The following is a 20,003-nucleotide window of genomic DNA, read 5'->3' on the forward strand; positions in this document are numbered from 1 at the left end:
GCCTCCGATCTGACTAAGCCCAAGTCACCCCCCAGGAACAAGATAGGTTCTTGGGGTTCCTCTAGCTGGCTCTGCCCTTATTTGGTCCCGAATGAATTTCTAGATCCAGGGATGACATTTGGAGAACACTATTTAATCACTATTTTTTAATCACGGTTTTAATCACTATTCAGGAATTGTGACTGTATTGGTCACTTTTGTATTTTGGCAGGTGACAGCTACTTTAAAGAGATGTATTACAATTATGCAAAAAAGTATATTACTGTAGAATGGGAGAAAATATTTGCAAGTCATATATCTGATAAGGACTTGATTCCAAAATACATAAAGAACTCTTACAACTCAACAATAAAAAAGACAACCCAGTTTTAAAACAGCATAGTTTTAGAACATTCATTTCTCCAAAGAAGATACACAAAGGGCCAGTAAGCACATGAAAAGTTGCCCAACATCGTTAACCATCAGGGAAATGTAAATCAAAACCACAATGAGACACCACTTCATATCCACTAGCATGGCTGTAATCAAAAAGACAGATAATAACAAGTGTTGACAAGGATGTGGAGAAATGAGAACCCTCACACACTGGTGGAGATGTAGAGTGGAACAGACCCGGTGGAAAATAGTCTGTCAGTTACTCACATGGTTAAACATAGTCAACATTTGACTCAGAACTTCCCTTCTAGGTATATACCCAAGAAAAATGAAAACATATGTTCACAGAAAAACTTGTACACGAATGCTCAAAGCAGCATTATTAGTAATAGCCAAAAGGTGGAAACAATCCAAATATTCATCAGCTGAGGAATGGATAAACAAAATGTGGTCTAGCCGCACAATAAAATATAAAGTACTGGTACATGCTATAACATGGACAGATCATAAAAGATATTGTGCTGAGTAAAAAAAGGGGGGCTCAAGCAGGCGCAGGGATGGGGATTGACTGCTAATGATGACAGGGTTTCCTTTAGGCTACTGAAAATGTTCTAATATTAGATTGCGGTGATGGTTGTAAAACTCCGTGAATATGCTGTTAATTATTGAACTGTATACTTTATATGGATGAATTTTATGGTACGTGAAATACATCTCAATATAGCTGTAAGAAGTAGCATTTTTGTTTTAGAAACATCTGGGGAAATTTTGACAGTTTATTGGATGGTATTTGGTAGTTATTAATTTTGTTGAGGGTGATGATGGTATCGTGAATGGGTTTTACCAGTCCTTATCTGCTATCACTGGAAAATGCTTTTTAGAGAAATCTGTGAGGTCCAGAAATCTCCACCTATGCACGGATGCTTCCCTTCTCCCTGTCTCCCTGGGGGTAACCAGAGGACCAAATTACCTGAGTAGCAGCCATCCCACCCCCTCGTGGGTAAGAAACAAGACAAACCCAGACAAGATGGTGGACCTTACAGATTGTTCCATGGGTGAGGGCTGCACACAGAGGAGAAAGATTATTTTCATATATGGGTTAGCTTATTAAAGTAGCAGGTCAGTGTTTTGTGCTGAGGCCCTCTGGTGGAACCACGCATGGGTGAGGGGATGGGGGTGGGGGCAACCCTACATCTGAAGAATTGAGTATAAACCTGCATATGTGGCTGAGTGCCCAGGGGGTCTTCTTCCATGCCTCAGACCCACATGGGCACTCCTCACCTGGAGTTGAGCCTTATCTGCCAAAAGAAAACTGGGCTGGGGGAGGTGAGGGAGCATTACCTTTTGGGAATGAGTGATATTCAGAGTGGTTATCTTGTCATGTTTATTCAAGGTCCACAGTTGAACAGTTACCCAAAGACATTAAGATTCAGCAATTACTGATTTTGTAATCAGAAGAGGAAAAAATACATAGGTTCTTTAAACAAACCAAGCAAACAAAGCTCTTATTTAAGGAAGAGTTCCTGTCCCGACTCTTATAAATAAGTGGAAATCTATGTGTCTTTGCTTTTAGGAGGTCTTTAAGTTGATTCATATAGGTGTGGTGGGCTAAATCATGGCCCCCAGATGTGTCCAAATTCTAATCCCTGGAACCTGTGAATAACTCACGAGCAAAAGGGATTTTGAAGATATGATTAAGGATCTTGAGTTGGGGAGATTATTTTCGATTATCTAATATAATCCTAATGGTCCTTATAAGAGGGAGGCTGAAGGGTCAGAGCCAGAGGAGAAGGTGATGTGGTGACAGAGACTGGAGGGTTGTGATTTGAAGATGGAGAAAGGGGCCACAAGCCAAGGAATACAAGTAGCCACGAGAAGCTGAAAAAACAAGGAAACAGATTCACCCCGCTGAGAGCCTCCAGAAGGAACTACCCTTGCTTACACCTTGATTGTGGCTCAGTGAAACTGATTTCAGACTTCTGCCCTCCTGAACTATGAGATGTTTGTGTTGTTTCAAATCACTAAATTTGTGGTCATCTATTACAGCACTGATAAGAAGCTGATAATAGGATTAGGGATGTTATTAAGAAACAACAGTGAAATTGGTATGGAAAAAGGGGTGGGGTGAAGTAGGAACAGAATGATAAACCAAGAGGCTCTGACCAGTGAGAGGAAGCAGACAGGAGTGAGGTAAGGTACAGACCTAAAAAGGAAGATAAACTCTTCTAACACCTAACATTGTTGGGAAGCGAACCATGGATTAGAGTCTACAGGGCCACCAAAAACGAGGAGGAAGGACATTGGGCTTCCATTAAGTCCATCTCTGCACTAAAGAGGCTTTGGCCAGGGTGACTGGATTCAATAGACTGTCACCAAGATCTTTGATTCAGGCAGAAATGGGCCCTGAGGGTAAAGTAGGGGCCCTCAGCTCTTCAATTACTGACATCTATTTCTTTTGGCTGGGTAGGGGCTAAATCCAAAAGCTAAAATGACAGAAAAACAAAGTTCTTGTCCTTAAAGAGCTTTTATCGTGTATGGTACGGTCCCTCAACTGTTGACATTTTGGACCCGCTGATTGTTGTGGAGACCATGCTGTGCACTGTAGGACATTTAGCCATATCCTTGTCTCCACCCACTAGAGGCCAGGAGCTACCCTCCCTTCCCCGGAGTCTTAAAAACCAGCAGTGTTTCCAGACATTACCAAATGTCCTTTGGGAGGCAAATTTATTCCCAGTTTGAGCACCACTGGTGTGTGGAATGGAGCAGAGAGTGACACACCATTAAGTCTAAACTGCCTAGAACTTGTCAGAAAAAGTTTTGCAGAGCAGGCAACTCTTGTGAGATGAGGGAGGAAGAAGGGAATGTGTGTTTGTGTGTGTGTGTGGGAGGGTTGGCAGGTACTAAGGGCAAAGGGACAGGTGTGTGCAAAGACCTCGAGGGCAGGGATACATGTGTGTGTACTTGTCCCTCTGCTGTAAAGAGGAATATGGTATTTTGGGGGGTGGGTGAGGAGGGGACAGCACAAGCCACAGGCTTGATGTGACTGGCAGTGAACTAAGAATATAGATGCTTTAGGAAGATGCTACCTACCCGTTTCCTGCTTGAGGTAGTGTACCCATCCACCAAGTTTTCTCTAAACCGAGAAGGGCTGGTTTGCCCAGAGTGACTAAGAATTGTATACTGATTGGGTTTTAATATCTACTTTGAGAGATGAAGGGATGGGATTGGATGCTCTCTCATGCCCAGTTTAAGGACCTTAAATTTTATATAAGTATATTTTGTCACTTTTAGAAGCTTTGCTGAGGTTTAAATTACATATACAATTAACCTATTCCAATGATTTTAGTAAACATATTGAAATAATCCAGTTTTAGAACATTTTTATCAGCTCATTTTGCTATTCTTAAAACTACTGGCCTAAGTGAGAAAGGAGTAGTAAGGATTCCCTCTGACATCTCCTTAGCAGTCTATACCAACTCCTTGCTTCTTCTTGTTGCTTTTCCCTACTGCTTAGATGGGCTTGCAGCAACTGTGTAGAATTTTTGCCTAAATCAAAAGTACTTTGATCGAAAAAGACCCCTCAGTGTGTGTGTGTCTGTGTGTGTGTGTGTGTGTGTACACGTGTTTATTTTGGTAAAAGTACTAATTACCTGGAAACTCTCTTCTCGTACAAACATGTTTGTACTTTCCCTTCAAGCGTTTTGTTTGTTTGTTATGAACAGCCAGGAATTATAGGAGGAATATTAGTGGGGTTATAGTCCAATGAACTTTTGCCTTGAAATTCTTGTGGGTCACCCATCTTTATTAAAGAAGTGTGTGCATGATAAAGATTATCTGGTATAACAGCAGATGTATAACTATATATAGAATTTACCCTTGAGGATAAATAAAGCAGTGCAGGGAAGACTGAACATGGGGTGGGGGCACTTGCAGGATCATCCTGGTTCTCCCTCAGTAGTTATATCCCGCTGTCCAGCAGAGACCCCACTTCTCTTTCACCCAATGCCCAGATCTGCCATTTCTTCACCTTGTCACCATGCACGGTCATGTCCCCAGCAGTTTCTCCTGGGACTCCTCACCAGTGAAATGTGCACCATCATTCCTCAGGGACCTCCTGCTTTCCTTGTAAGTCACAGTCTTTGTGATTTACATGCAATTAAGGGGAAGGAGAAACACAAATACCTTCCTTCTGAACAGAAAGAACAAAGCCCTGCTTTCAGTCCCCATGGTGCAGTCTGTGATGCTGATGAAGGTTTGAGCTCTGGCGAAAGCTTTTCCCACACTGGCCACACTGGTATGGCTTCTCTCCAGTATGAATCCGCTGGTGAAGTTTCAGGGTTGACTGTCGCCCAAAGCAGTTTCCACACTCTCCACATGTGTAGGGTCTTTCCCCTGTGTGGACTCGCTTGTGTCTTTTCAGTTCTGAATTCCATGTGAAGCTTTTCCCACAGTCATCACATTTGTAAGGTTTCTTCGCTGAGCATGTTGGTTGGTGACCAAGACGTTGCAAACGATTGCTTAGGCTTCTTTTACTTCCTTTGCTTTTCTTCAGCTCTCTCAGTGGGTGGCTTTTTAAAGGGCTGCTGATGTATTCCAGTTCCCTGCAATGTCTCTGGTATTGAGAGAATGGCTTTTGAGCATTTGGGGTGCTGACCTGCCTCCGTGACAACCGGGATTCACTTATATTAGCCCCTCTTGGTTCAGGACTCTGCAGACCACTTCCTTTGGATCTGCCAGCTGACATTGCACATGGCTTTGTTCCTTTAGTCCCCTCCTGTTGGGGATTTTCCTTGTTCTCACTTTTCATTCTGGGGGCCTCTATAATTAGAAAGAATATATTTCATTTTCTGGGCTTTGTGAAAGAATCTCAGCAAAAGAGTTATGAAATGCACTGCAAAGTTTCTCAAAGTATGGTCCTCCACTGGCAACTTGCATTAGACTCATTTGGGAGACTTGCCAAATAAGCAGGCTGCCCCTGCATAACCATGGATGCTGAGTCAGAATCTCTGGGGGGATAGGACCTGAAAATATGCACAGCTGAAAGACTCCTGGAGTAATTCTGATTCATACTACAGTTAGGAACCAAGTTCTCCAACCTCCTCTTTCCTTCCTACCTTTAGGGAAAGGTTTTGGAAAGTAGAAATAAAAACAAACCCATAAGGTCTGAGTATCAACTAAGGAATGAAAATAAGGAAGAGAGCTGGAATTTCAACATTGCAAATATATTTCTCTCTTACACGGACATTGAATGACCATCACCATTTCTTCAAATAATGGTAAGTCTAGTGAATGTGGCATTTTCTTTCCTTACAATGTTAACAGCATTTGTATTTGAAAACTGGAATATGGGTTAGATATGTATACTAATTACAGAAACTCCTCAACTTCTGACCACCAGGACTGAGGATCAGGATAGAAAAGAGCTGGAATGGCCTGTGAGCAAGTTGGAGGATCTAGAGCTGTGCTGTCCCATAGAATTCCTGCTAAATGGGCAATATATTTCTGTGTGTATGTGTGTGTGTATGTGTGTGTGTGCAGGTGTACATACCCTATTCAATATGGAAGCCACTAGCCACATATGGCTATTGAGTACTTGGAATGTGGCTAGTGTGACTGAGAAACTGAATTTTAAATTTTACTTATTTTAAATTAATTTAAATTCAGATTTAAATAAGCAGTCCATACAATTATGGTTATTGCTTTTCAACAAGGTTGTCAAGATAATTCAATGGGGAAAGAATAGTTGTTTCAATAAATGGTGCTGGGACAACTGAATTTCCACATGCAAAAGAATGAAGTTGTATCCCTACCAGTACATACAAAAATTAACTCAAAATGGATCAAAGACCTAAATGTAAGAGCTAAAACAATCTCTCTTTAACAAAACATAGGTGTACATCTTTCTAACTTCAAATTAGGCAATGATATTTTAGATGTCACAAAAACACAAGCAAACAAAGAAAAAATAGGTAAACTGGATTTCATCAAAATTAAAAACATTTCAAAGAACACTATCAAGAAAGTAAAAAGACAAACCATAAGAGAAAATACTTGCAAATTATAAAGAACTGTTAAAACAACAAAAAGATAAACTCAATTTGAAAATGAGCAAAGGATCTGACTAGACATTTCTCCAAAGAATATATACAATTGGCGAATAAGCAAATGAAAAGATGCTCAACATTATTAGTCATTAGGGAGATAACTCAAACCTCCATGAGATACTTCACACCTAATAGAATGGCTATAATCAAAAAGATCAACAATAACAAGTGTTAGCAAAGATGTAAAGAAATTGGAATCCTCATAGACTGTTGGTGGGAATGTAAAATGGCACAGTCACTTTGGAAAACAGTCTGGCATTTCCTCAAAAGGTTAAACATAGTTACTGTATGATCCAGAAATTCCACTCCATAGCCAAGAGAAACAAAAACATGTTCACAGAAAAACTTGTACACAAATATTCATAGCAACATGATTCATAATAGCCAAAGGTGAAAACAACCCAAATGTCCACCAACTGATGAATAAACAAATGTCCACTAATAGAATATCATTTGGCCACTGAAAGGAATGATGTACTGACACACTCTACCACATGGATGAACCTTGAAAACATTATAAGTGAAAGAAGCCAGTCAAAAAGAGCATACATTGTATGATTCTGGACAATGAAATGTCCAGAATTGGCAAATCCAGAGACAAGAAGTAGACAGTGGCCGCCAGGGAGTAGAGAGGGAGGGATGGAGAGTGACTGCTAATAGATGGGGATTTCTTTTTTAGGTCATGAAATATGCAGAAATTAGATAGTGGTGATAGTTGCACAGTGTGTGAATAAACTAAAAACTACTGAACTGTATGCTTTCAAAGAGTGAATTTTATAGTATGTGAATTATACTTCAATAAATAAATAATTTTTTTTTTTTTTTACAGCAGAAAAGAAAAGCTTTATAGAAGGGAAAGTACACTTCCAGACGTGGAAGCGGGCCTGAGCGAGAGAAGCGTGGCTCAAAAGGCTTTGCTTGGACTTTTTTAATAAGCAAAATTCTATTGTGTTACTCTGACTGTATAATACTATTTGTTTTTTTTTTTTTTTTACAGCAGAAAAGAAAAGCTTTATAGAAGGGAAAGTACACTTCCAGACGTGGAAGCAGGCCTGAGCGAGAGAAGCGTGGCTCAAAAGAATAAATTAAAATTTAAATAGTTACATGTGACTCATGGCAACTGTACTGGACAGTACAGCTCTGAAAGAAGGCACTGCTGGATCTTAGGGATGGGAAGCATGAGAATCTACCGTCTCAGGTATCAAACGAAAGGAGAAACAGACTGCACAAACCCAGCTGCCTCTGCCGAGCCAGGAGAAAGGAGTGTGTGTGGTCCACTTTCTTCAGGACCATATAGGCAGGACCTCAGCCAGGGTCACAATGCTTTTCTATTGGATGGCTCAGTTCTTCTCCATTCCTGAGATCCAAGAATAACCAAACCAAAATGTTCCATTAACGTAGCAAATCTTAAGAATCAAGGCTCTCGTTTTGTAACTCTATTCTCTGACCTGCTGACTGTATCCTGTATTCACATCACCAAGACTAGCCAAAGTGTCACTGTCAGTCTTAGCAATCACAGGACTATGTAGAGCAGTCAGAAATTATACTGGCATTGTACCAGAGATAGATAGGGAAGGAAATACAAAAGTTTAAAGCATAGACAATGTCAGAGGAGGAAAAAGAGGCAGAAAATAATGAGTGGGGCTTTTCGGACCATTTTAAGCGATGAAACACAGCTATAGATTGCATGGATGTTCATCAGTGGTCATTTTGGATTCATCTTCACTATAGGAAGCTTGAACAGAATAAAAAAGAGGCACTAGAATAGTCTTGTTGTGCATTGGATTGTCAAATAATCATTAACAGAAAATAAAAACATACTTCTTATGTATTGTATCACTATCATTCTAATTAGTGCAATCTGTTAGAGAATAAAGATCTACTACTGCATATAAAATTAAAAAAACCAACACCTGGTCTATGGCTTTTCGGAACCATGAACAGTTTGATGGAGATGAAGGACTGATGAGAGGGAGAGAGGAGGCACATAGTGTTTACCTGTCCCAGGAAATTTGGAGGCTGGCTCCAGGAGGAGTGGAGATTTTTCCCAGTGATGGGGGCTCAGCTGGTCCTGAGGTCCTGCCTGAGAAGGCTCCTCCTCCAGACAGCTCTCCCTAGAATATCTCCTAGGAGTTTGCAGTTGAAAATCTGGCAGTTCCTGTTCTCCAAGCTGAGATCCAGTTTTTTCCAAGAGCACCTTCTGCCCTTGCATACAAACAGCCACCTAGGAACAAGACCCATGCATCAGAGCGCAGCTCAAGGACTGACTGAGGGCAGATTGACCTCTCACTGCTCAGTAATGACCCGTTCACCCTGGGAATTCCTGATAATGGCCTGGAGGGCATCTTTGATAGAGACCGCTAAAACTCTCAAAGGAAGCACAAGGAAGGACATGCAGAATGACCAAAATGAGGCTGCTTCAAATCAGCCAATATTTCTTGAGTAGATGCCCCTAAAGCTTGGGCCTTTCTCAAGGCCTGGGGTCAAAGTCATAAGAGAATAGGCACAAACATCAGGGTCAGTCATGGCATTGGCTCAGCAGATTCTCATCCTATGTCCACCTGCCTCCCTATCTCTGCTGGAAACAGGCTCTGTAGGATTAGGAAGCACTATGGTAGCAGGGCTCTAAGAGGACTGCACTAACCCATTCCTTAACTGCTTCCATTCCCCAAAGCACATGGTTGTTTACTTCCTACCTAGGCCATGACTAGGCTGACTTGGGAGTGGGGGTTGGAAAGATACTAGCCAATTGAGCTGTGACTTCCTGATCCAAAGGCAAGATGCAAGACACTTCACTGGAACAAGGTCCAATGAAGTTCACCCCAAATCAAACTCTTACCCAACAGGATAATACTGTCTGCTAAGAATCCCGATGGTTGGAAAACTTTAAGAGGAATGAATGGGGGGAGATTTGTCAGCAAAGATGCAAGAACCTTACTTGATTCTCTACTTCCTCACTGGAGTGCCACTAGTTGGGTTTTCTGAAAACCTGGTACATCTGGGGGTGGGGGATGTTCTCAAACAGAGGCCAGAAGACATGTTTGAAGTCATCTGGTTCATTTGTGGACTCTAACTAGGAAGGTATCCAGAGACCTAACACTATCCAGATGAAAAATAAATCCTGGGGACCACAAGAGAAGACCCTCCTTACCCACTGCTTTGGTCTTTTGGCTGCTCTGTGAAAATCTTCCACCAGAGTCACCATCTCCTTGCTGCTCATTGGACATCGATGCCTGACCCGACCCTGGATCTCCGGGGGCAGGATGTTCAGAAATTGCTCCAGCACTAGCAGCTCCAAAATCTGCTCCTTGGTGTGCACCTCGGGCTGCAGCCACTGACGGCAGAGCTGTCGGAGCCGGAAGAGTGCCTCTTGGGGTCCAGACACCTCCTGATAACAAAACCGTCTAAAGCTCTGGCGCGAGAGCTCAGGATCGGGACAGTCTTTTTGCAGAGCCGGCCCCCGTTTCTCTTCTAGCTTTGTTATGATGTGTCTCTCTTGCTTGGAGGAAGCCTGAATGTGGGACTGCGAGCTCAAAGTTATCTCCATCTTAGCCGCCATTTTGGGGCTCAGGAGACAGCTTCTCTCTCCTTGCAAACAGCTCAAGCCTGAGGGATCATGGCCCTGGAGAAGTCTTTCTGAATGCTAGAAAGATGCTAGAAACGGAGCTCCTCTGAGGATGTTGAGGAGGACAGGATGCAGACAGGGCCTTCTAATTAGCTAGCCTTGACACCAAACACATGCAGACAACACAGTCCCTGGGAGTGGGACGAATCTATCTTTCCACCAGTTTCTAGAACTGTCTTGCAAAGGAGAAAAGTCATACCGTCCTAAAAAGAAACTGGGAGAAATACTGTTTTTATTTCAGCGAGAAGAACACGAGGTCTCAGAAAAAATGTGCAATATAACCTAGGAGGCTGACAGGAATCCCTAGGAAAAGTTCAAGTTGTCAGACAGGTAGCCTGCACCAACTCTCCCGCATCCTGGTTAGGGCGACCCTCCAGCATCACGCCGGGAGCTCGAAGGTGAGCCCAGACAGGCCGCGGCGCACGTCGGGGGTTGGGAATTTGCAGAAGCCTCCTGTTTGCGAGCAATGTAGACGGAGGCACCGCGGCTCACTCCCGAAGATTCGCAGGCCCAGCCGCTCCGCGCAACCGAAAGCGCCCGGCTCGGGCCCCGCGTACCAGCTGACCCTGGGCTTGGAGAAGCTCGCGTACTCCCGTGCGCGGCACAACAACGTGGCCGGGTTAGAGCCCAGGCTGGCGCCTGGGATGCCAGCGTTGCTAAGAGCCCCGCACCCCACGCCCACCTGCAGCGGACTCACCTCTCTGGGGACCAGGGAACCGGAACCCAGGAGCCAGCCTGAGGGCGGGGCAGAAGCCTCTTTTCGCGGACACTCCCACTAGCGGCCAAGGGGCTACGCCACAGGAGAGCCCCCTCCTTCCCAGAAGGATTGCCTTCTCGAGGGCGAGCTCTCTCGTCTATTGACTGCTGGACCTGTCGACGTTGTCCGGGAACGGCGCTCCGTCGTCGTACTGCACCCTGGGAGTTGTAGTCCAGTAGTATGGCTTGTGAGCATGCGCAGAGGGAGTGCTAGCGCCTGGGTTCGTACCGCTGACTTCCGGCCCGGCGGTTGAGCAAGTCTAGGGAGTCCTCTGGTGAATGTTCTGCTTGTTCCTAGCCGGGGGCTGGCGGCTGGGCCCTGTGCCAGCCTGGGGCCTCTTGCCGCCAGGAGTCTTTGCGGGGCTGTCCGGCCAGGCCCAGACCTCCTTCGCACGCTCCACGGTCACCTTTCTGCGCCCCGCTGCCCTCGGCCCACACAAGTCGGCCAGGCCAAGTTCCGATCTCTGTGCCGGAGCCAGGACTCCCTCTGACTTTGGATCCTGTTCATCTCATCCCTGTATCGCTGAAGCAGGAACCTGCGGATGTTGTCCTACGCCACTTCAGCCACAGTATCTAACTTAGCACCGAGTAGTGCTCTAGGAGTACCAGTGCATCCTTACCGAGTGAAAATGAATCAGTCCAGCCCCCATTTTCATCCTACTCTCTGCTGAGTGGATCATTGCCAGATGGAAACACGTTTTTGAGATACCAGAATTTTAAAATTATGAATGGGATATCAGGAGTCAAGAGGAGTGCCGGCTCCGCTTTCTGCGTGAAACTAGGATATCATTTATTATTTTTCAGATAAAGTGCGGGATGTACGAAAATGTGTAAGTCAAGGGGTACAGGTTCTCGACCCGGCCTTGCTGCTGAGAAGTTATGCTATGTGATGCACCTTTTTTTTGTTAAAACAAAAACAGTTAACAATGCCTTTGATTCTTCTATCTTTCGTCCCTCCTGCCGCATTGACATGTAAAGAGAATATAAATGAAGGCAGTTCAAGTTCTTTGAAAAAAAAAGCCAACCTGAATCCATTTTTTTAAGTAAATATCTTACTCCTATAAATAGGCTCACCCCTTTGGTGGAGAAGTGGAATGTTGAATGGGACCTAACTGCAAATAGCTTCAGCCTTACATCCTCCCAATTTAGCAATTCCCAGAAAATTTGGAACTTCTCCCATCCCATCTGTATGTAAAAACTCACAAAACGTTGACAAGCCTACCCTTTCTCAGATGGGGTAGAGAGAAGGGTACTGTAATGAATAGCCCCACCAGAGCCAAAGGAATAGAGAGGAGCCCTTTTAAAAAGGAAGAAGATGCTGCTATTGGAAGTGGGGAAAGAATGCTGGGGGGTGAGGGGTGGGGAGGACGTAGCATACAGAAGACCAGAATAATCATTTATCAATCACAATGTGTGTGTGGTGGTGGTGGTAAGGACGAGGAAGTCGTAGTGATGAAGAAGGTTAATCAATAGGCACTCACAACTGGCCTTGGTCCAGGCTCCTTAACCATAAGAGAGGGCAGAGACAAGACTCAGGCATGTGGGGACTATGAGGAAGAAGAGCTGGACTACACTGTGAAAAGTAGTTTGGAGAATTCATTAGCAGACAGAAATCTGGCTGGGGAGAAAAATATATTTATATTTCTAGTGCTCTGGATCCTTAGCTTGGATTGTGGAGGGAATAAAGGAAAAGGATAGAAATAAATCACAAGAAGCAGAGAGAAGGAATGTGAGACAGTTTTATGCTGTCTTTTCCATTCTTCCTTCAAAGTTGAACTTTTTTCAACCGTGAGTCTGCACATTTATGTTACTCTAATGACTCTGATTCCAGAAAAGACACTGCTTTCACTGGTATCCAGGAGAAACTACTCCTAGTGACAGGTAAAGATATGGAATCTGACCTCCAGGGTAGAAGTGGCAACCAGTGAGCTAGTTTGTCAAGCAAATGATGGCTGCAACAAGGAGTCCCCAGTCATAGCCATCACCAAGCAAGGACTCTACACATGGACAGCCCTCCATAGCAACAGCCCTGATTACAAAGCTTCCCGACAGTGCTTCAGGCAGTTCTGCTACCAGGAAGGTAGCTGGCCCCCATGAAGCTTTTAGCTTACTCTGGGAACTCTGTTGTCAGTGGCTAAAGCCTAAGACACACTCAAAAAGCAAATTCTGGAGCTGCTGGTTTTGGAGCAGTTTCTCACTATCTTGCCAGAGGAGATCCAGACCTGGATGAGGAAGCAGCATCCAGAAAATGGTGATGAAGCTGTGGTTCTGGTTGAGGATGTACAGAGAGTACCTGAGCAACAGGTGAGAAAGGGAAGACAGAACCTTGTGGTTTTGGTTATCAAGAAGCTGGGGTGAGGAGCACAGGAATCCAGTTGCTGGAGAGGCTCTTAGTTGAGAAATGCCCATTAGCCCTCTGCCACCCACCAGAAAGTATTAGCTATCTTGAGTTGGTCCTGTGCCTTTAGTCTATGGGAAGAATTTAACATTTACTGAAATAACTTAGACATTCAATGAATATTTAGAGTCCGTAATTAAAGTGCTAGAAACACTCAGAAAAGTTACTTAAAACAAGGTCAGGGAAAGGACAACTATCCTTCACTTGAGAGGTAAGGGAAGTTAGAGATGAATTAAAATCTAATCTCTCTTGCTAAAAGGTTCCTGGAGGGCAGAGTGCCATGGGTGGGACACTAAGGTACAGAGTGCTGGTCCTTGCTGCCTGGATTAGCTGGTCAGTTAGAGACAGTGATGAGAATTACAAAATATCCTCTTGGGAGATATGGATCAGGTCTGAGATCTGATCAGTGTAACTGTCATATATTTTGGGAGAAGGGAAGTGTGAAAGGCTCAGGAGAAGGAAAAATAACATGAGGGCTTTGATTGCGGGAGGTTTGTTAGAAGGAAGACAGCTAAAATCCAAAACAGAAGTCTAGGAGAAGCATAGAGTAACAGAGGAGTATCGATCAGAGGAATGCTGTAGCCTGAGTACGTCTGTGGTCTGAGCCGAAGCAGCTTTCTGGGTGCCGAGTCTGCATGGCTGGAATAGGGGGTGCTTGTGTTTCACAGTGAGGAGGGCAGGATATACACGTGGCTGTGGCAGGGAGAGAGGTGAAGGGGGATGCAGATGAAATTTTGTAGGACTGAGTAGTTTTGACGTAATTTGGAGAGAGAAGAACAGTGTAGTGGCGATGTGTTAGATTAGGAATTAAGGAAGTTAGTTTAAAATCCATGGGATTGGGACTATCGATAACTAAAATGGAGAAGGGCAGGTAGGAGCACATGTATGAAGTTAGAATTTGGTGAGAACTAAATAGACTGGAAACCCTATATGCTAGTAGTCATCCTGGCCTTAGTTCCCCTTGTTGATGATCTCTAGAATGAAAATAGGATAGGAATGTAAAGGTTAAAACAGCTATTTGAAACCAATCATGAAAGTGAAGGAGGGAGAAAGAAGTGGAGGTAAGAAGAGGTAACAGGTTGATACTGTTTCTCAGGACTCAGTTGCCTCTCAGTACCTCTCCTCAAGCATTTAAGGACAAGGTACAAGCTTGGGATTTAAAGAAGGAAGATGGCTCTGAAAGAAAAAAGATTTTAAGTGTCTATAATATGCCAGATATCGGGGATTTTACAGTGAACAAGACAGGCATGGTCCATGGCCTACTGGATCATGCATTCCACGAGGGAACAAATAATAAGCAAATGAATAAAGATAGTTTCAGATAGGTGCTCTGCAGGAATGAGCAAGGTGATCTGATAGAGATGACTGGGGGAGACAGGTAGTGGGGTAAGCCTTCTGAGGGAACATTTGAGCTGTGAGGGGGCAGGAGCTGTGCCAAGAACTGAGAGGACAGCAATCCAGGCAGGGGGCACAGCACACTCAAGAGCTTTAGTTGGGAGAGGACTTGCATGTTTGAGAAAGAGGGCAGTGTTTGTGGCTAGAGCTTCAGAATCAAGGAGAAGAGTGATGTGAGAGGTGGTGAGAAAAAAGCAGTAGCCTCATCATGTAGAGCCTTTCAGGCTGCGAAAAGGAGTCTGGATTATAGTCTACGTGCAGTGAGAAGCCAGTGAAGAGTGTTAACAGGGACGGTTATCTTACATTTTTAAAAAATCTACTGGATTCCGTGGAGAGAGAATGGATTAGAGGGTCCAGCAGCAGAGAGGATGCAGGGCAGCCAGTTAAAGAGGTGATGACAGTTGCTCAGTTCAGACAGTATAGTGTCCTGGAACAGGCTGGAGAACAGAGATGGAATGAGGACCAATGCAAGAGACATTCTGAAGGTGAAACTGCACTTGGTGATACACAGATTTGGTGGGAGAGGAAATGGCAGTTATGCAGAAATCACAGGAGCTTTCTAAATTGGAAGCTGATGTTCTCACTTCTAACAAATGTATATCACTTTTAGCACTTCTGGTGTGTCAGCCTCTGCTAGGTGCTTTCATATAGGTGATCTTATCACTCAAGACCAAGTGATTGTGACTAAATTCTATTCATTTTCACTTTTTTAACAATAGCTCTGAGAATATTTCTCTTCTGCTGCCCTGTGTCTCACATCCTCTTCTAATGCCACTCTAAGGGATTGTAAAGTCCAGTTTATGACTAATACTCCATCTCAGGTCCTGGGTTCTGGAAAGGACTTGAAAGTGCTCCTCGAGGAGACAGCCCCTTTAGGAGCAACCAGAGAATCACTGAGATCCCACCTGAAACAGGAAGTTTATCCAGAGGAACATACTTTGAAGGGGTCACGGAGCTCGCAGCAAAGACCACGGGAACAGTCTAAAGGTAAGTAGAAGCCTCCGCCTTCACCTGAGGAGGAGGAGAAATAATTATCGATGGGAAATACAGGTCTGAGCTTGAGTTGGCTCCTGGGTTCCAGAATAAAGGCCTTTGAATTATATCCACAAAATAAGATTTCAAATTAGTTGATGTTAATAGCATATAAATAGGGTGGACATGCTCTATGTGTTAGCCAAATTCTCTTTTATTACAATCTAATTCTGTTACTTCTGAATAAGTTCTATTAAGGTGGACATGTTTACCCTCACCTCTGCATAGCCATTCTTCATGTATTTGAAGACATTAAAATCCCTGCTCCATCCAGTTTAATCTCTTCTAGAATGCATCTCTCCTATTATTTTTGCCCTTCTTCCAAAGCTCTATTGTTTTTACTTGTCTCAATTTTTTTAGACGCAAATTTTATTTTAAAAAAATATTTTAATTTAGGTGAAATTCACATAACATAAAATTAGCCACTTTCAAGTGAACAATTCAGTGATATTCGGTACATTAAAAATGTTGCGCAATCACCACCTCTATCTTGTTCCAAAATATTTCATCTCCCAAAGGAAACCTTGTACCCACTGAGGAGTTGTTCCTTGTTCTCTATGGATTTGCTTAGTCTGGACATTTCATAGCATTGGAATCCTACAATCTGTGACCTCTTGTGCCTGGCCTCTTTCATTTAGCATGTATCACTACTTCATTCCTTTTTCATGGCCGAGTAATATTCCATTGCATTGACAGACCAAGGCTTTATCTTTATAAGTCTCTGTGAAGCACTTTGGCTCCATACATTTCTAGATAGCCTAAAGGCCAGTGTTGCCTTTTCTGCTTAATTGAAAGCTGCCATTATAATTTGCTAAATAAATAAATAAATTTATTTATTTGTTTGTTTTTTTATTTTACAGCAGAAAAGAAAAAGCTTTATTAGAAAGGGAAAGTACACTTCCAGATGTGAAAGTGGGCCTGGGCAAGAGAAGCATGGTTCAAAAGGCCACTAAATAAATTTTAAAAGCTAACTCATCTTTAAATAACTCAAATCCTGGAGGAAAAGATGGTGTCTTCATGCTGTTTATATCGGCAAGCTTCTGCTGATGGAATGGAAAATCCTAAGAGGTTTATTTGCTTTTGTATTTTTTAAGGAATATAAATATTCTGTCAATATCTTTTTAAACTTTGTCACTTAGCATTTACTTCCTTTTAATCTCTGGGAACATCTGTACCCTCTCTGGTATGTGATTTCTGAGGCTCTGGGGTCTGTGAGTATAGGTGGGCAGGACTTTTTATGTTCCAGGTCTGCTCCTTTCATTCACTGTGCCTGCATGCTGCTCAGATCCCAAGTGTTTTAACCTTCCCAGGGTCACAGACCTCTGAATGTCCTCTGAAGATCCATTAATAGGTCATCAAAATGAACCATCCCTTTGTAGATTTCTTGAAGATGGGAGTCTGGTAAACAATACAGCCATTCTATCTTGGTCTGAAAAAATTTTTAAGTTACCGTGGTGTTTTGTTTTGTTTTGTTTTGTTTACTCTTACAGCGCCTGACTGTGGTGTTTTTAAGAGTACTTGGTTATCTCTGGATGGCAGGGTTATGTGAGATTCCCGCCTACCATTAGTCTCTCAAAATTATTCTTTTTATAATGTCCACATATTTCTTAAGAATGAAAAAAAAACCTTAAAAAAAAAAAACTATCATGCCAAGAAAAATCTGGAACTTCTGCATACACAGAGAAGCCATCGGCTATGGCAGTCGTCCTCAAATTTGAGTATACCTCAGATTTATCTGAGGGCCTATTAAAACAGATTCCTAGGCATCACCCCCAGAGTTTCTGATTCAGTAGATCTGAGGTAGGGCCCGGGAATATGTATTGTGATAGGTTTCCAGGTACTGCTGATGCTGCTTGCCCAGGGACCCTACTCAGAACTTCTGCTCTGTGTGTCTGTTATGTGGAAGCTGCCCTCTAACAGAGGCTATTTCTCCCCCAGACTGGCTTCCTCCAGAGGCTGCCAGGAACTGTCCCTTGAAGAGAGGTCTTCAAGACCAGAAGACAGGTGCTGTGCTCTGGACTGCTGAGGTGAGCTGTGGTTGATACCTTTTGTTTCTTGAAGTTCCCATTTCACCTCGCACTCATTCTCACTCTAAAACTCATTCTTTCCCAGAGATGCCAGAAAGACTTTTATGTGGTTTAGTACACTTATCTTGGGTTATTTTCTCATTCTCTCCACTCTGACGTCATCATATGGCTGCTTATCCAAACCTATCTTTCCCCTGGGGGCCTGATCTCCTTTGCCTTGCTTTGTCCCTGACCTGATGACTGTAGTCCTGTCTCTGCCCTACCCCAGGCTAGAATGGTCCTATTTTATCAGTAGCAGCAGACCCCAGTGTTATTATAGGGGCCAGTCACGATAGAAGACAGAGCGTATCCTTCTATCAGGAAGGATGCACACACCTTGGACTTGCAGAGGGCCCAGTTCAGGGGTGTTACACAGAAGAATAACAGAAACATCTCGCTAAGTAAGGATCTGTATTCTCTCTAGTTCCAGAGTGGATGTGTTCAGTTGTTCAAGGAGAGAGAGTCCAAAAGAACCTAGAAGGAAAGAGACAGATAGATGCAGTGGGGACCCTGTTAGGTAGAGGGAAAGAAGGAAATAAACAGGAAAATACTGAGTGTAAGCGAGACAAAGAGAAACAGAGAAAGAAAGACCGAGACAGAGACACAGAGAAAGGAAGTCATAGAGAGGGACACAGAGACTGAAAGAAAAGGAAAGCAAGGGAGTCAGAGGATTCACGATAAGTATGGACAGTATGTGTGACAGTGAGCAAGAATAAGGGAGGGGGTGGGAGACTGAAAGAAGTAGGAACAAAGAGAGTGGAGAGGGCAAGAGGGGGAAGGGAAACAGAGACAACAAGAAAAACAGAGCAGGAAACAGCAAACGGTGAGGCACAGACCGTGTGATGAACAGGTGAGAAATGAATGGACATGTGTTCACAGACAGCTGTGATGCCCTGAGTGACAGAGATTAAAAACCAACACAACCTAACCGTGACAGTCCACGTCTATGCCTAGGCCCTTCAGAAGCTCCAAGAGCCCTTTTTCAGTCTCAGTACAGATCTTTTCCCTTTCTCATATCAGTTCGGCCCTCTCTGGGCTACTCCTCCTCAGAGAAGCCTTCCTGACCATCAGATTCAGAGACAAGTTCTCTGCAGTAGGCTTTGTCCTTGATATCTCCTCCCTGCTTCTTCACGTGCAGGGTTTCCCATTCATGGTCCGAATGTCATCTCTGGGCTGGATCAGAGAAAACACACAGCACCCCAGATATTCACTCCTGCAGAGTGAAGAAGAGTTCTGAGATTTCTACAAGTGAGACTGCAGTGGAAGTCCATAAGACACCAGCAAAAGGAGAAAGAAAAAATCAAGGGTGACACAAAACAGCTGGAATTAGCAGATAGGAAAATAGCAGGCATGTCCTTGGTTGCTGATGAAATCAGAACTTTCCTGTCTTGTTCTCAGTGAGCCTCGGTTTTATAAGAAACTCCAAGTGCATAGCAAAGCAGCCAGCTATACAGGGAAGTTACCAAACTCTTGTGTGAACGTTTCCACTGGGCTCTGGAGCAGTGTCAAACGAAGCTGAGAAGTTCTGGGCCAGTTGCTGTCAAGGAAGAGGAAGTCTCGGCCCTGTGCCTTGCAGGAGATGAAAGCTCTGCTGGCCTCACAGGGGTCCTCCAGTTCTAGGACCTTGGCAGACAGGACAGTTGAGGCCAAAAGGCCAAGCCAAGGCCCATGGAAACAGAAATAAGTGAGGAATGAGGACACATTGGAGGACTCAGACAGCTACAAATCCAAAGCAAGCAGCCAGTCCAGGAAACTTGGAGCCACCCCGGCACCTACAGCCTACTCCAGAGCCACTTGGGTAAGGACCTTTCTGCACAACTGTTCTGGTCCTGATCACCTATAAGCAAACTGCTCTCCCAAACTGGGGCTTGTCTTCCTGCTATAAACTGAAGATGGATCCTGGTCCCTCACTTTTGGGGATATGCTGGGATAAAAGCTACGGTGGGTACCCAACATAAAGCCACTCATTTGGCCATGTGCAGGTTACATATAGGGAAAAGTAGCACCTGAACCCTTATATTGTCTGATAACCCAAGGGATTTTGTCTTGAGTTGTGAAATTGGAAAGCCAAAATCAGGTACCTTTCTTTCACCAAAGTAGTGAATTGTTGGAGTAGATGTTATATCGAGATTTTGCCAATAGAACATAAAAGAATGAAGGTGATATTGCCCAGGGGAATGAGTATTCTCTGTGGAAGGTGGATGATATCCTAGCAGGTACCACTGTGTGAATTCAAAGGTTGTCCTATTAGT

The 20,003-nt window shown here is 43.7% G+C and overlaps 1 protein-coding gene and 1 pseudogene across 1 annotated transcript; one reads left to right on the top strand and one right to left on the bottom strand.

Moving 5' to 3' along the window:
* Positions 1–366: 366 nt before the first annotated feature.
* Positions 367–11,080, bottom strand: ZNF174 (zinc finger protein 174). The gene is made up of 4 exons (XM_011376525.2): positions 10,802–11,080; positions 9,631–10,318; positions 8,478–8,703; positions 367–5,193 (listed from the first exon to the last, which is right to left on the bottom strand). Exons 2-4 carry the CDS (start codon positions 10,036–10,038, stop codon positions 4,592–4,594), a joined length of 1,236 nt encoding a protein of 411 aa, XP_011374827.1. The 5' UTR covers positions 10,039–10,318; positions 10,802–11,080; the 3' UTR covers positions 367–4,591.
* Positions 11,081–12,212: 1,132 nt separating this feature from the next.
* LOC105303108 overlaps positions 12,213–20,003 on the top strand; it is a 14,885-nt pseudogene continuing 7,094 nt past the window's right edge.

This window comes from Pteropus vampyrus, unplaced genomic scaffold, assembly GCF_000151845.1.
Source record: "Pteropus vampyrus isolate Shadow unplaced genomic scaffold, Pvam_2.0 Scaffold300, whole genome shotgun sequence".
NCBI lineage: Eukaryota > Metazoa > Chordata > Mammalia > Chiroptera > Pteropodidae > Pteropus > Pteropus vampyrus.

Bases quoted from the DNA above. Each gene is read 5' to 3' on its own strand.
- ZNF174 (XM_011376525.2), bottom strand. From the start codon at position 10,038: ATGGCGGCTAAGATGGAGATAACTTTGAGCTCGCAGTCCCACATTCAG. The intron at 8,704-9,630 runs GTAAGGAGGGTC...TCTTGTTCCTAG, and splicing joins CCAAAAGACCAAAGCAGTGG to GTGGCTGTTTGTATGCAAGG. The intron at 5,194-8,477 runs GTAAACACTATG...TTCTAATTATAG, and splicing joins CTCCAAATTTCCTGGGACAG to AGGCCCCCAGAATGAAAAGT.